Source organism: Pteropus medius, unplaced genomic scaffold (assembly GCF_902729225.1).
Source record: "Pteropus medius unplaced genomic scaffold, Ma_sr-lr_union100, whole genome shotgun sequence".
Classification (NCBI taxonomy): Eukaryota; Metazoa; Chordata; class Mammalia; order Chiroptera; family Pteropodidae; genus Pteropus; species Pteropus medius.
In genome coordinates, this window is record NW_024344378.1 from 13,705,926 (window position 1) to 13,723,432 (window position 17,507).

Consider the following 17,507-nt stretch of genomic DNA (forward strand, 5'->3'; position numbering starts at 1 on the left):
AAGTATTGCCACAAAAGCATAAAATGTTTTAAATTAGCAATGTTGTATATAACTTTATATACACAATTTCCACAAAAATAACTGCCTACAATATGTTAGGTATTGTACTACATGCTTTAGTTATTTCTTTCGTCACAACGATCCTATTAGTTACATTTTATTAACAAGGAAACCGATGATCAAGTTAAGTGAGTTTCTCAATGTCACATAGCTAATGAGTGGTGGTGAACCCAGGTCCAAAACAAGCACTGTATGCATATATGTATGTATAAGAAAATTATGTAAACAGATTAAAACAGGAAATGATGAGAAAATGGGCTGACTCGAACTTAGGCCAAAACAGTCTGGTACTCCAGTCTCTATAATCAGTTATGCAATTTTTGGGGGCTGTATCTACCATTACTACCTTTTGTTGTGGTCTAGCCGATGAAGTTTGCTCAGCATTGTCTGATCACAACTTGTACTGTTCTATCCCTGCTCACTGAATTTCATCAAATGGAAATGCTGGCTGGCTTCCACTGTTCCTCTACCTAATGAATTACTTTTTTTTTCAACATTCATCCTAAATGCTACCTTCTTCTGAAGCCTCTTCTTTAATCACCCCATACTTAGGGAAGATCTCCATACTTCTTTTTCTGAATTCTTTTAACATCTGCCTATATTACATCTAGGGTATCTATCATTATGATTGTGGTTTATTTTTCCTACTTTACTATGCCATAGCATCTGATGGCTGGGGCTGTCTTTCACATTTCTAGTCTCCCTGAGCGTCTAGTTCAGTGTTCAATTAATAAAATAGTAGGTTAGAGTTTCTTTTCTTTTTATTTTCCTAAATATAAATAAAGAATCTGATCTCAATCTGAATTGAGTTAATGATAGCAAAGATCCATTCCATTTCATAGGTTATTAGCACTGGAATCTGAAGCTCTAGAAAACAATCTTATTAGCCTATTACTTGAAAAAGAAATTCCTCCTGTGTAATTAGGCCTGTCCATCACCTAATGGGAGAAATTCTTTTTTTTTTTAAACGAATCTTCATTGAATGTTCTAAATTTTTAAAAAGTCATTTAATTGTTTAGCTCAAATAAAATCCTACTTCAAAACTTGGATTGTCCCCAGAGCCTTATGGTTTGGATAGCTCTCTCATCAAACACAGGTCTAAAAAAAGTATGATTAAAAAAATCATTAGGTGAAAAGCAAAACATTTAAGTTAAAGAGAGGGTGCCTTAAAAGCCTTATCTGAATTTCACACCTTTTAATTTTATACATCTTCTGTCAATGTTGAGGGAGTGATCCTGTGAACTTGAATTCGTAAGGTGTGGATAAAAATAAACTTGTAAAAACATGAAAGGTTCAGAATTTGAGATTCATGTAGGGTAAGAGTATCCTCATGTACATACATATTCATTTATACTATAAACCAAAAGCAGCATTAACTTGAAATATTAGACCTCAAGGCTTCTGAATCTAAGATCGGAACTTTCAGGAGAAAGTGGCAATAGATGAAAGATATTCTAAACCACAGAAAAGAGAGGACCAATTTGATAAAAGAAACTGACCTGATGTGATTATTTTAGTTAAGGCTGAAAAAAAAAAAATATAGGCTGATGTATAAGTAATACCTAACTCAGAGAAATCAGGTAAGAGAATACTCATAAATATCAGAGATGGATTTTAAATATACACGAATGGATGTTCTACCTCAAAATAATTACTAGAGCAAAAAGAAAAAATGATTACAGACTGCTGCTCCCAAGGCACCCTGCAATTGCTATTAGATCTCTCCTAAAGTGGAATTAGGAGCATAACAAACTTACTTAGAAATTCTCCATTAAGAAATGTAATCATTTGGAAATAGATTACCACTGGCCCTGTTAAAAGGAGAAAAAACAAACAAACCAAATTTCCTTCTGGATGGTCGTTTTCTTGTATCTAAGTCTTAATTAATATGAAGTTAAAGGTTAGAATATCTTTTCTTGAAGCTGGTATATAATAAAAATGCAAACGTTAATAAAGATACTTGCATCTTAAACTTCCAAAGTGCCCAGATAAATCATAGTGGTTTTGACCAGTTATTCTAATTACGGTGCTCTGCTAGCAATTTACACCTTAGTTACAGTGATATTCTAAAATGTATATATATGGCTTTGAAGTTTTTCCTATCTTCAAAATAAGCTTGTAGTGTTATGCATTGCCCTGTTATTAAGAAATGTTAGTGTGTCATATGCCTGAACTATCACCACCTATACTCCTGTTGTCCTCTCTTTTAGAATAACATTGCACATTTCTGTAGGCCAGTCTAAATTGCTTCCTATAAGTGGTAAGGCTTAAGAACTTTCGTTCTTTTTCTGAAACCCACCAACTGTTTTCCATATTAAACAGCCAAGCTCAGTAGGAGCTTGTTGGACACTACTCACAGCCCACCCAGCTATTATTCATATATCCATCTACTACGCATTCGGAATTCAAATATCTACTATGCACAATGTGCCATTAGTTTTTCCACTTACATGCTTCTTTAACTTTGATGAGGCATCATTTAAATCCAATGATTTGCCATGAACTCAGAGAAGAGGGTAAATGACAATCTAGGATCTCCATAGACATATATATGGGCAGTATATTGGTCAAAAAAACCTTTCAGATTCTCTTTATGGCATTAACAAAATCTCTAGCTAAACCAGTCTCCTCACCAGCAGTTAATTTCTAAGACAAATATTTTCTTAAAATAAAAAATTATGACAAAGGCCATGAAATTCCTAGAAAGAAGTAATACTTGGAGTCAGGATGAAACAAATTCTATGTTCTCTTATTTTCTCAGTTCAAGACAATAAGGTGCTATGTTTGTCATACAAATTTATAGATACCAAAAGGTCTTGTGACTGGAAACTCTTCTTGAGTTGAGTTGAATTAACTTGAGCAATAGATCTGAAGATGAATGAAACAATAATGTATGGGTGGAATCATTTCATTGTTACTGAATGCTTTAAGTGGTACAGCCTAGTGCTTAAGGGTGTGAACTTTTGGAGTTTAAATTCAGACTCTACCATTTAACTAAACTTGTAAAAACTTTAGCAAGTTATTTAATGTCTCTAGGTTTCAGTTTATTCATCTGTAAACTAGGATACAATACTTCTTTGATTGAGTTTTTGAGGATTAAATAGGATTCGATACATAATAGGTGCCTGGCACAGAGTAAGTGCTTAATAAAAAAAAGTATTACACTTTGCTTTTATTAGTTTCTCTCCTAATTTCCTTTCTTCCCAAATGAACTTATAATTTTAAATAGAAGACTGATAAATTTGTTTCTTACAAACATGAATTAGTACTATACTTGATTTTGATCTTTACTGGTTATGAGTTTTGTCTAACAGAGTGAACCCCAATATTCATAGGAGACCACAAAGATTTTAAGAGAGTTATATTGGCAGAAACACTGCAAGCTTGGGCTTAATGGAATAAAGACAGTACAAAAAAGTCTTGAACTCCAAAACCTCTACAAGAAAGAAGCAGGCTGAAAAAACACACAGTTGCAAACACAAGCTGCCTTTCAAGGAAAAGGAACAATGATTCAGAGGATGGAACCGAAAGCCCAGAGCTAGGGAGACTCACCTCTAGTAAGTAGAAGGGCTGAGTACTGACCAGCAGAACTTCCAAACATTTGCCCAGGTGGATTTCAGAAATGCTATGGATGAGCTACTCTTCGATAACCTACTTGTCCCCTATTTTGAACAAGAACGTTTTAGCCATTACCTATGTCTGCCCCCACCATCGTGTGGGGGGTGTGTGTGCATGTGGTGGAGGGACAGATAACTTGTCTCTTTAGTTCTCAGGTTAACAGATTAAAAGAAGGAGCTGTACTTAAGGAATTATACCCAGGAGCATCATCTGCCCCTGGATGAGATTTAGATGAGATTCTAGATTCACGCTAAGGTTGTAATGGAATAAAACTTTCGCAGGGTTTAGGAGAGTGCGAATGTGCCTGGCATGTGCGAGGAAGGAAAATAAATTGTGTCAGATGGTAGAGCTTTTAAAACAAACTGGTCAGAGAGTGAACAATCCACCCCTGAAAAGGTGGAGCTTAATTTCTGTCAAGTATGAGCTGAACTTAGTGACTCACTTGTACCTAATGACTATGGTAGGAAAGATGGTGTTTAATGTCTGACATTAGGTCGTAAGAGGCACTGCAGTCTCCTCCTTGCTCTCTCTCAGATACTTACTCTGGGGGAGAGCACTCAAACAGCCTCAGGTAAAGGTCCACGTGGCAAGGAACTGTGGCTTTTGCCAATACCAATGTGAGTGGCCCACCTGAAGAGCGGAAACCTCCAGGCCAGTCGAGCCTTCAAATGACAGTAGCCCTGGCTGATGTCTTGACTGCAACTTCATGACAGACCTTGAGCCAGAACCACTGACTAAGCAGCTCCTAAATTCCTGACCCACAGAAATGATGAGATATAAATAAAGCTTGTTGTTTTAAGCTGCTAAGTTTTGGGATACTTTGTTATTTAGCAATAGGTAACTAATATAGGCCACTATATATCATTTCCTGTGGTGAAAAGTTTATTGTATTAAAAGAAATTTGAGGACCTCTGACCTAAAACATGTCAGATAGACAAAACTTAAACACTTTCACAAACAAGATTTTAAACTGATTAGCAAGGATCTAGGGAAAAAGTGAGCAATCCACAATTCTTTTAAATCTTTGTTTCTCTTTAAGCTGAAAATTATCATTCATGTGAATATGGCAATTTACATATCTGCTCTATCCTGTTTTTTCATTAAGTTCCCCAAAGCATAAGTAAAATTGATACTTTTAAGCGATTTACAAATGAAAATACATAAATAATAAAAAATTAGAAATCTACTGAAAGTTATGCTGTCTTTAGTTTAACGGGAAAATTATAAAACAAAAACCCTGGCATGGAAATGCAGTTTAGTGCCTTTTCCTTTTAAACTCTACAGTTACAATGAATAGTCCTCTTTGGAGCACTTTCCACACAGTAGGTTTTACTCTACTGTTATTAGTATGATTTACCAACCTATGGTATTTACCATTATCTTGCTATTATCTGAAACTATGGTGTAAAGAGCACCAACTATAAGAAACTTCTTTTTTCATATCCAGCTGGGTTATCAGAAGTCTGGATGTCTAACCAACTCAGTATTTAACAACTCTGAACAAAATCTGAACTTTATCTCATTCTTTCGGTGATTTAATTCTATATGTTACTATAGTCATTTGGCTAATAAGTTCTTAAAAGTAGGCTTTCTTTAGAAGAGGAAATATATCTATTTTGATCCAAGTAATTAACGTGCCCTTCAAGTATTTATAAACACAGAAACTCAGGTTTCATAAAAGAAGGCACCGTCAGTAGAGCTCTTTTCTCTTCTATTTATTCCCTCATGATGACTTCTTTGGTTAATCGCCTTTCCATTGGGAAAGGGTTGCTTTAAGAGTTTAAAGGATGGTTTAAAGCTTTAAATCTAAGCTACATTTAAATTCCTCAAAGCTTGCATTGCTTTTATAACTTGTATTTGCTTTTATCTAGGCCACTGGAACAGGAGAATTACTCAGAGTGGAATTCCCCTTTGGCTTTGGACTCGACTTCTGTGATTAAATTCACAAGGGCGCAAGAAAAATTATTTACCAGGGCCACCTCAGGCAGCTCGAAGCCTCGGTGCTTATTTTAGTACCTAAGTTGGAAACCTAATTAACCCTAACCCGGGCATCGCATGTCTCCGTGTGCTGAACTCTGCCTTGAGGAGCCCATGATCTTCATGATGCATGAAGCTAGCAAATCATTTTACGTCGTAAATCAAGCCGTTCCCTCACTTTCTATCGCTTACCTGTGACCTTTAAAATTTCACTAAGGGTCGGAAAACTAACAAATCATTTGAATAGAATTCACAAAGTCTGGATATTATTGCGCAGGCAGAATTTTCTGCTTGAGTTTCGATTAAAATCCACTTTTAAGCTAGTTAGTTTGGTGTGTAGACATGTATGTGTGCCTGCATCAGGTGTATGTAACACGAGGCTGCCAAATCACAGGTCTCCTCAGGAACCTGAGTCTTCCTATGCCGCTCCGAGTGTAAGGTACCCAAAGGAAGAAGCAAATATGTGCATGAAATGTACCTAACTCATTTCTTAGTTCCTAAACACTTCAGTCATGCCTTTCATTTCTTCACAGATATTCAGTCTGAACTGGGTGTCCTTGAGCTCAGAAGCATCTTTTGTCCTCTTTTAATGAGGCATTACATTCAAACACCACACAAAGAAAATTTACACCACCAAGACAATACTAGTTTGTTATTAGAGCTTTGTAAATCAAATATATAAATTAGTGTTTGTTTTGCCTCTGAAAGATTGGGGGCAACTTGTCACTTTTCCTCCACCCCCCTTCCAACCTGAGAATTAAGATACCTGTCCTACCTCATTATAACAAGGTTTCCAAAGAAGAAGAAAAATTAGAGTCTTGTAATTATTTCAACTCACAGGACTTTGCAAGATCTGAGTGACTCGTTTCCTCTGCTCCATCATATTGAAGTCTTGTCGTAGATCAGGAGACATGTTCCTCTCCCTGAGGTATTCTGGGTCATTTTCATTGATGCGGTCAAAATACCTCTCTTTGTGAGGCATGCTGGGAGGAGGAGGAGTGGTGATCACGCCTTGGCCGGCATCTGAACTCATGCTTCAAGCCTGCCGATTCCCCTTATCTGTATTAATAAACACAAAGGAAGACATTCATGGTAAATTCATTAACTCAAATTATTTAACATCGGTCAAGCAGAACTTTATACTTTGCCCTCAGAAAGTTATGGTGGTAACTTTCTTTGAAAAGCAGCTTCTCAAAAAAAATTCGGAACAATTTTTTATTAAGGTAAAAATATTTTAAACTATATCACTCAATTGGAAATTGCTATTTTTGGAGCTAATGGAAACTTGTGGTTCAATTATAACAATGTCATCAGCTGCTATTGCATTTTTTAAAAGCAGTGATCAAAATATACCAAAGTAAAACACCACATCTATGGTGGCAAATCTTCACAGTTAGTAAGTACTGTCAGTAGAGCTTCTCTTTTCTTTCTCATTCAAGATTTTGCTAGACCAAACTTTGGCCATATTTAATAACCACTGCATTTTATAATGAATGTAATTTACTAACATATGAGAGAAACACAGCTTTAAGTTTTTTAAATGATTCAACAACTTCCCAGGGAGAAATGTAGGAATTATTAAGGTTGTTTGATTACATAACTTCAGCAAATAGTGCTTTAAATCCAAGTAAGAAACAATAAAAAGCTATTCAGAAACCACATAAACAGCTGATTTCACTTAATTATCATTATCACTGATATTTAGGATAGTCCTTGATTTTATGCTCAGACAACAAATTCATTTGGGCTTTGCTATAGCTGAGTGTACCTACCTAACTACAGATAGGTCAACAAGACAGTCATTTAAGATTCCTCCCCTCACTCCCACCAGTGATCTCTGTTAGAAGTTAATGAGGTCATCAGTGCTTCTCAAATTGTCTATTGTGACTTTCTCTCATTTGCTGTGGGCCAATAATCTTGTAAAATCCAAAATTATGCATTTAGCTGTCATGGTAATTTCAAACTGCAAGAAGTTTCCAAACACTTAATATCATAGTCTACACTTGTCACAGACTGGTAATAAATAGTCCAGTCTGCAGACTGGCACTGGATCCTGAACCACATTCAGAATAGCAGTGACCTAGCAGAGAGTAACAGACACTGCCAACCAAAGGAATGTGTCCTCAAACTTTTAGAAGTGACATGGCATTAAGCCTTTCAAGAGAAAAAGAGACTACTGATGAACGTATCACTTTCCTTAGTTGTTCTTTTGAACTGAGTATAGAAAATGCAGAAATGTACAAGGAAGAAGAAAAGGAAACAAAAAATAAAAAAAGAAGTTGTAAAAATGGTTTTGCTTAATACAATTTTCTCTCCAGGTGGTCACTTTGATTTAAATGCAAGATTCAGTATAAATGATTGGGTAACAGAATAATCATCTGACTAGGAAAGTGTTATCCTTTAAAGTGGTTATTTGCTTGGTGGTAAGAATCACTTCATAATAAGGGGAGTTAATGTAAAACATCCAAGTATGCTTTTTCCATTCAAGTGAAAAACTAAGGGGACACAAGTTTCTGTGAACTTGCAACTCTGCAGTCCTTCCAGCCTCAAGTTCCAGAACACTTTTTTTTTCTAGATAGACCCAGAAGGGGAAAGGCAAAGGTCACTTTCATCTTAGGGATCTGAATCCCTGATAAAGACCAGAGACATCTGGTCCCATCTTTTAAACACACTAACGACCAATGAGGTTACTGTATTTATCTCTAATAATAGTCTTCTCTGATAGACTTCATCTCTAAAGCTGCCTTGACCCAACTTATCCCGAGCAAACTTATAAGACACTAAACATTTTTGCATTAATTCTAGTCCTGGAAATGTAAACTGAATCTGTTAAAAATAATTTTTGCAAAACATGTTAAAATTATTTCCTTATTCACTATCAATCTCATATGCAACATTCTATGTTACCTAAATTATTTTAGTGTATCACACAGAAATATTCAGGAAATATGGTTTAAAACACTTTATATCAAACTGTTTTAATGAAATTCTGATTTTGTGACTAGAAAGCAACTAATAAGCGAAGGAAATATATAAAAAAAATGAGCTTTTATATAATTGAGTCTTTCACATCCTAATTTATCTATTTAAAAATTGGGAAAAAAACACTTAAGAATGAGCATGTGATAATTAAATGGTTCTTCACAGGATATATGGCCAGATTTTTTCTTTTTTACACAACATTCACTACTAATGGAATGACCCTGGCCATACTACATTCTTCAAAAATAGGTTTTACTCTACTGTTATTAGTATGATTTACCAACCTATGGTATTTACCATTATCTTGCTATTATCTGAAACTATGGTGTAAAGAGCACCAACTATAAGAAACTTCTTTTTTCATATCCAGCTGGGTTATCAGAAGTCTGGATGTCTAACCAATCTTTGGAAACGAATTTTCTAACCAATCTTTGGAAGCTATTTATAATAGGTCCACTTGAAATTCTTTAAACGGCTTATTGCTAGCAGATCAGAATTTCAAAGAAAATTAAGTTAAAAAAAAAGCAAATTCACATATATTAGTAAATGTCATGCTGACTTTAAGTAGCCAAGTACAGACTAAGTGGGTATTCAATTAATAATTGCGGCATCACTTAACAAAGAAATCAATTCCATTTTAGTTTGCCACGGTAGGCCACTGGCTTCTTAAGTCATATTAAAAAAGACAGTCCACTAATATTGCCTTCAGCTGGATAGTACCCATTCCTCAATCCCAAAAGCATATTTAGCTTAATGGAGAATAGAGTTAGATAATAAGCTTGTGTCTCACTGAATTTGTTGATGATTATAAAATAATTATATGAACACGGCAAAAAATAAATAACTGGTAGTAGATTCACTGCATTAAGCACTGATTTAAGAAACTGATAAATGAAATACTGATAAGTAAAAGCTTATAGTTTGAAGAACTCTTCATAATGAACGCATTTGTAGATGAGTAAGGTAAAAAGGAAGATACATCCATTTTAATAATAATACTATATATACATAACACTTTATGCTTTATACCACCTCATATACCTTTCTATCTTATTTTATCTTCGGAACTACACAATGGATGAGGCTGATAATTTAGAGGATCAGTGGATTAAACATCCTGCCCCAAATCATGCTACTTTTGTTTTAGGCAATATTCAAAGGCATAATTTCTGTCTACTAGTTCTCTTGACAATGACACATACTATTTCACATATCATAAAGTATAAGAAGGCTACACAATTTTGAGACTTTGTCTGCATTCCGTCATAAATATTTAAAAATTGGAGGTTATGGAATCTGTCAAAAAATGAGGAAATGACACCTAAAAAAAAGAACTAAGATTAGAAATGCCTCAAAACATGCTGACCTTTTTAAAACTTCAAAAGCTCATTACTTATCTTAGCTTTTTAATACTAGAATTTTCAAAGTGTTATGTATTTGTAATAAGAATTGAGAATTTATGTAAAGGATAGAATAAAGAACAAGAATAGTAACTTATCATTTGAGTATTCTTCCATACATAGGTGCTGAACAATGAGTTTTACATAGAGTTTAAGTAAATATAAGAACAAGTGGTTTTCTGCAATTTTTCATGCCAAGTACTATATATACAGATTGAATTGTTATTTCAAGCCTTGAAAAAATTTTTTGGATCCTCAAGATTACCTGAACACAAACAGAATTCAGGAAAATAGGGGAGAAGCTTGCAGCATTATTCACAATAGCCAAGATAATGGAAACAACCCAAGTATCCACTGATAAATGAATGGATTAAAAAATGTGGTATATACACAATGGAATATTATTCGGTCATAAAAAGAAGGAAATCCTACCATTTTTAACAACCTGGATGGACCTCAAGGGCATTATGCTAAGTGAAATAAGTCAGAAAAAAACTTGTACATGAAATGTTCATAGCTGCACTATTCACAATAGCCAAAAGGTGGAACCAACCCAAATGTCCATCAACTGATGAATGGATAAACAATAAATGTAGTATAGTCACATAATGGAATATTATTCAGCCATAAGAGGAATGAAGTACTGATACATCTACAACATGAATGAACTTCAAAAACGTTAAGGTAAGAAAAGAAGCCAGACAGAAAAGGCCACTATTATATAATTCCATTTATGTAACATCCAAAACAGGCAAATCCGAGGAGACAGAAAGCAGACTGGCGGCTGCCAGGGCTTAGGGGACGGAGGGATGGGGAATGGCTGCTTAATATGTACCGGGTTTGGGTTTGTGGTGATGAAAAAGTGCTGGTTTATATAGTCTGCTGGCTGCACGACACTGTGAATATACTTAATGCCTCTGAACTGTATACTTTAAAATGGTTAAAATGGTAATATTCATATGTGTTTTATGACAATAAAAAAGTAACTCAAAATGGATCACAGGCTTAACTGCAAAACTATAAAACTTTAGGGAAAAAAACAGGAGAAAATCTTCAGGATCTAGGGCTAGGCAAAGAAGTCTTAGACTTGACACCAAAACATGATCTATAAAGGAAAACTAATATTTTGGACCTAACCAAAATTTAAAATGTTTGTCTGCAAAGACCCATTAAGAGGATAAAAAGACAAGCTACAAACCATGGGAAAAAATTTGCAAACCACATATCCAACAAAGAACTAGTATGTATAATACGTAACATTTTCGAAACTCAGCAATTAAATAAAAATCAAACTATTCATTGAAGAGGATATTTCTATGGTGAACAAGCACGCCAAAAGATGTTTAACATTATTAGTCATCAGGGAAATGTAAATTAAAATCAGAAGATACCTCTACACAAGTGGCAGAATGGCTAAAAAATATAGTAACAGAATAGTGACATCTTCTCAAACGCCGGAGAAGATGTAAAGAAACTGAATCCCTTGTACACTGTTAGTGGGAATATAAAATGGTACAGTTACTCTGGCAGTTTGGCATTTTCTTAAAAAATTAAATACGCAACTACCGTTATTATCCAGCAATTGAAATCCTGATCACTTAATCTAGAAAAAGGAAGACATATCTTTTCAACATCAAAACACAAACTTGTATATGCAAATTTATAGCTTTATTTGTAACAATCAAATATTGGAAACAATCTAGATGTCCGTCAACAGGTGGATGATTAAACTGTGGTATATCCATATTATACAATATAAACACAATAAAAAGGAATGAATTACTGATACACACAACAGCCTGAATAAACCTCCAGTGAATTATGCTAAGTAACAAAAGCCAATCTCAAAAGTTTACATACAGCATGATTCCACTTATATAATACAGTAGGTCCTCAAATAATGTATCATTATAACATTGATGAGACACTGTAGGAACTTAGCTCGTTTACATCAGTTAGCCTGTGGTAAAGCTGGTTTTATTATACATCGTTTCACTCAGTTGCAGAACCTATCCATGACATAAACTGAGGACTCATCTATTCCTCAAATGACAAAGTTACAGAAGTGGGGAACAGATCAGCATTTCACAAGTGGGGGGTGGGGAGGTGGGGGCGGGGATGGAGGTGTGTGTAGGGGCTGATATAACAAGAGGGGATGTGTTGGTAAAAGGGCAATAGGAGGATCCGTGAAGGTGAAATTGTTCTGGTATCTTGACCGGTGGTGGTGGACACAAGAACATATTGCCACAAGATGATAAACCACAGAACAAACACATACACATAATACACACACACACACACACAATAATAATAACAATACACACACACACATAATGAGACTACAAGCAAAACTGAGAGAAACGGAATTAAGACCACTGGATTACAGCAATGTCGATATCTTGATTGTGATGTTTTACTACAGTTTTTCAAGATGTTACCACTGGGAGAACGTGAGTAAAGGGTACACAGGATCTCCCTATATTAATCCTTACAATTACATGTAAATCTATAATTATCTGAAAGGTTTAAGTTTTTAAAAAGTCCATTCCATAATAATGGAAAAGGTCACATCACTAGTTTCTATTTCACTTAAGAATATGATCAACTGCAACAGAGTAAAGTTTCAACTATAGTTATTTTTAGATATTTTATGTACTAGAATGTGTTTAAAGGTCAGTCAAAACTAAACTGCATCTGAATAAAAAATGCTAGATCCTATCAGCATCAACCAGTCACTAAAAATATTTTGCATGCTGATCGGTCTAGAGAAGTTTTGGATCTTAAAATCTGCTTACATAACAGTTTACTCAAGTTAAGGGCAGTTAAAATATGGAGCCCCTGGGAAACAAAATAAAATATTATAAAAAAGCATTTAATAAATACTGTTGATATTTTAGTATTAGTCTTTATAAGCCAGGAGACACAGTACGTGGAAATATTAACTGAACTGTTGACTCAAGTCTCTGCGTTTCTACCAACTGTTTTGTGACGTTAGAATGGCCATGGAATGAATATTCATTCAACAAGTGTCTGAGCATCTACCATGTGCCAAGGTCCTACTATGTCGGGAAGGAATAGCAAACAAGACACAGTTCTTCCTGTGTAAATAGGCAATTACATCATACAGGTGTCACAATTAATTGTAAAATAAAAGGACTATCTCAAAAGACTCTTCGGATTTTCCAGTTTCTTATATCCTACGATCCTGCTGGTGTCCTCTGATCTATTCTCACAATGAGGCAGATAAAGATCCTTGATATGGACTAGTATTCATAACAGCGAGTGGTTTCTAACAATAGCCAGGTGTTTCTTACTTTAGTGATGGGTTATAACAGAATTTAAAAACAACTATCAGTTACTGAGCTTGTATTGTGTGTTAGCCACTGGACTTTACAAACATTCGTTCATGTACTTCTTAACAATCCTATGTTTTATCTCCATTTTACAGGATGAAATAAAGCCATTGAGAAGTAACTTGTCTCAGGTCAAAGAGCTGGCAAGCCGTGGACGAGGGATTTAAATTTGGCTATGGATCTCTAAAGCCAGTGATCTTAATCACAACCCAGACCTAGGGACAGCTAGTTAATTTCTTTTCAAATGCCAATTCCAGCTATTCAATGTCTTTGATTGCTTGTAAAAGTTTAACCTAGGTTAAAAAAAAAAGAAAGAAAGAAAGAAAGAAAGAAAAGAATGCGCCTTCACTATACTGCCTCACAAGAAGCTTTGTTTTAAGGAAACTAAGTGGTAGATTCTAGTTCCTCTTAACCCTAAAACTAACATAAATATTTCTGCTTCCAGGTGATATGTGAAACAATTCAGTTCCAGGGCTCCTTCTCTTTAAAATTAACCAACCCTATTTTTAATACCACGCTACTACACACAATCATGCTTTCTAGAACTTCAGAGCAATAGAAACCAGTGCAAACCACTCTGAACTCCATTAGGGGAGAAAAAAGATAAGTTTTTTAATAGTATTCTTTGAATTTAAAATGATGTGGAAAATAAAATTTTTTTTTAAGTAATATTATAAAACTGTCAACACTACGGGTTTTGTTCTGGCCATGCAGATTAGAAACAAGATATTAAGCATAAACAAAATTCTAGTTTTAAAAAGCTTATCCAAATATTTATGCAGTAACTATTCAACATGTACAATTAAAGAACATTAGGTTCAAGACACAAATAGATGACATGCTCTAGAACGGTGGCTTTCGAATTTTTTAAAAATGGCAGTCAACAATAAGAAATATATTTTACATTGTAATCACATACAAATACATGATATATAACTAAATTGATACTTTCCCTTACTATGTGATACATTCTGGTATTTTCTATTTTAATCTATTTCATTTTTTAAAAAAATGCTGGTCAAATTGATTCATGATCCACAATTTGGAAAACACTACTCTAGAAACTCTAAGTGATGGTCAGGTGGGAAACAGAAGTGGTGTTGGGGGGGGGCTGGGTGTGTGTGTGTGTGTGTGTGTGTGCAGACGGGGGAGGAAGGAGAGGAGAAATCAACATGTGCTAGAAAGATAGAAGGAAATAAGAAATAAGTCCTTGATTTTTTTTTTAAAAAAGAGATGTTTATGAAAGGTTATAGAAATAAGATCCTAGTGACTTGTGAGATAATTAAAATTTCTTCCGTTTGGGCACTTAGAAAGTGTCATCTGTATAACTCAATGCCAGGTTTGTTTTTTTTTTCATCTTTCTTGACTCTTATTTAGTTCTAGTTCAGTTGTCCAGATCTCTTTGCTCATGTTTGTAGTCCCCACAATGGCAGAATAGTCCGTAAGTGGTGGCTGAATTGAATTACTTACTTTACGATATCACAATTCCTTCCAAATAAATCTGGTTTGTATTATTTCTAGGCTGGGAATGGTAAAAACAATCTTATGAAAAGTTACTACTTATAAAAAGTTTTTCTGAACTTAAAGTTCTTGGCAGTTTTAACAGCTTTCTTTAGAATATAAGCAACAGGATAACTGTAATTTCAAGGACCCAGCCCATTTTCCCATATTTAAAACAATAATCAAAGATATGCCAAGACTTCAAAGCAGGATATTTGGTTAAAACAACAGCAACAGCTTATTTACTGAGTTACGGTTTTTCTTGATGAAAGTTACTACAAATTGTGAAGATATTTAAAGTTCTAGAAAACAACTTGGATTCTGCACAAACTATGACAAGCCACATCTCAGACTGACTAACCAGTGAAATTTTATTCATTTTAAATTCTAAAAGACATGAACTACTTTCAACTGCTAGCCAAATTTTTATATACAACTGACATGAAATCGATATATCCGAAAAAGTAGATAAAAGTAAAAAAAATATGAACAAACTGGCATTGAACATCACTGAGTAATACAGATGACACTTTCTAAGTGCCCAAATGGAAGAAGATTTAATTATCTCACAAAGCACTAGGATCTTATTGCTATAATGGCTATTGATTCTATGAGAGCTGTCTTGGAATATTTCAGACTAGATTCAAGGATCACATTGAGGGGAAACTATACTCATAGATGTTGAGTAATTTTTCTAAAGCTACAGTGCTCAAGTATCATATGTTGCTATAAAATTATAATAATATTTATTAGCATTACCATGTCAGTCACAGATTGCCCCATGGTCAAAATTTACTCCTTCAATGAAATATAAAAAACTAGACCCATCACACGCAGTTTATGCAGGTATTTTATACATACAATTGACTGAGAGGAACAGGCTATAAGGAAGGGCTAAAAATTTTAGTGCTTATAAATAGATTTAATGGTATGATTGTCTGTCTGTCTAGCATGCATAAAAAGTACATGTACAAATGAGGTAGTTGTGTAATAGTGGTTTGCTTGACCTAAATACCTAAGGGACACATTTTCTTTCAGTAACTTGATTTTAAAGATTAAGAAGTATCCACTAACATATTACTAATATGTTAGTAATTCTTTGAAGGCTTTGAAGCAAGGATTAAGAAAATACTTAGTCAAAATCTCATTTTCTAGATTAGATAACTAATGAAAGAAGTCTTCATAAAGAGATGTGCCAAGATCACATGCTTGGCATCATCAGGGGTAATCCAAGTTCTCCTAATCTAGGGCTGTTTTCAATGACATAATATTGCTTCCCCATAATCTGTCACCCTATATACTTGGTCTTTTTCTCCATCAGTGCTTATTAGCAAGCCAAATAAGTAAGATGCATAAGGGCAAAGAGTACTAGGCGATGGGCAGACCAAGAAAATTAATGAGGTAGACAAATATGAATGATATCATAAAATACCATGGAACATTCCACACAATTTTGAGTTCCAAAAAGGAACTACATGCAGGGTAAGGGCCCTCGAACTGCCTCAAATCCATACAAAAAGACTACCACATGGGTAATAATCATCTCTTTGTTAACCTAAGAGATGACTACTATGTCTTAATTAGAGGTTATCAAAATTATGTTGATTGTGCCCCGGATAACATTAAATCATGTTTCAGTTTACGCTTCTACCGCTCGAGTTAATTTAACATCATTCTGAAAGAGCTGAGGACCTTTATTTATAATGAAACAAATCAACCCTCAGAAAAAGATTATGTTGGCAGCATCCCCTCTTCATTGATAAGGAAACTGAGGTTTAATAATTTGCCTCAGATAACCAAATATTCTTCACCAAATAAGAAATTATTCATGATCACAGATCTTAATAGGTATGGAAGATCTGACTAAAAAAAAAAAAAACATGGCATGACTCAAAGGACTGTCATTTCCTAAAAGTGTATATAGCTATTACATCCGTGATTACGGCCCTTCTTTATTGTGGTGCCTAGAAATACAGGATCATAAAATTCAGCACCAAAATAGAAATGGTAAATGTTTTCAAAGAGTTAAAATTAAGAAGACTTGTATGGCTATCAGACTGGTATAAATGTAGAAACTTAACTCACTCTGACCTATTGCCAGAATCTTTAAGATTGCTCTAAATCATTCTTAAATTTCTGAATTCTTTTTGTTGTTGTTGTTGTTCTTTTGAAATGACTTCTGTTAAGTATATCTTTAAAATGAAAGTATAAAAGTATAAATTCTAAACTTCAATTTAAAAATCTGGAAAACAATGAATCTACTAGTTGATTAGTAAAAGATACTGTTAATCTGAGCCTTAGTTAAAAATCCAATTTAAAGTTAAGGAAAAATACAAACAATAAAAACAATAACAAAACAAACTAATAACAGTCGCAACAACCTATTATGTTACCAAGTGTCCTATACTTAATGGAAGTCGATAGCTGGCTCTGCATTCATTAAAAAACAAAAAAAGAAAAAGAAAAAAAAAGAAACCCCTGTCTGTTGGAAGGCACGACTATGAGAGTATTTCAGTTTCCAAGTTTTATAAATAAATACTGCCCATTAAGATAAACTTTTTTTTAGCAAACATAAAAAATGCATCCTGTGCTTGTACAACTGGAATATAGTAGTAGT

At 34.4% G+C, this 17,507-nt stretch overlaps 1 protein-coding gene across 8 annotated transcripts in view; it reads right to left on the reverse strand.

Moving 5' to 3' along the window:
• The window catches only part of ADD3 (adducin 3), a 112,247-nt gene that overhangs the window by 22,192 nt on the left and 72,548 nt on the right, over window positions 1-17,507 (reverse strand). For all 8 annotated transcript variants that reach the window (XM_039871254.1, XM_039871260.1, XM_039871253.1 and 5 more), the window contains exon 2: window positions 6,494-6,714. In XM_039871254.1, the coding sequence (XP_039727188.1) occupies window positions 6,494-6,688 (195 nt within the window). In that variant the 5' untranslated portion in view covers window positions 6,689-6,714. The remainder of the gene's footprint in view (window positions 1-6,493; window positions 6,715-17,507) is intronic.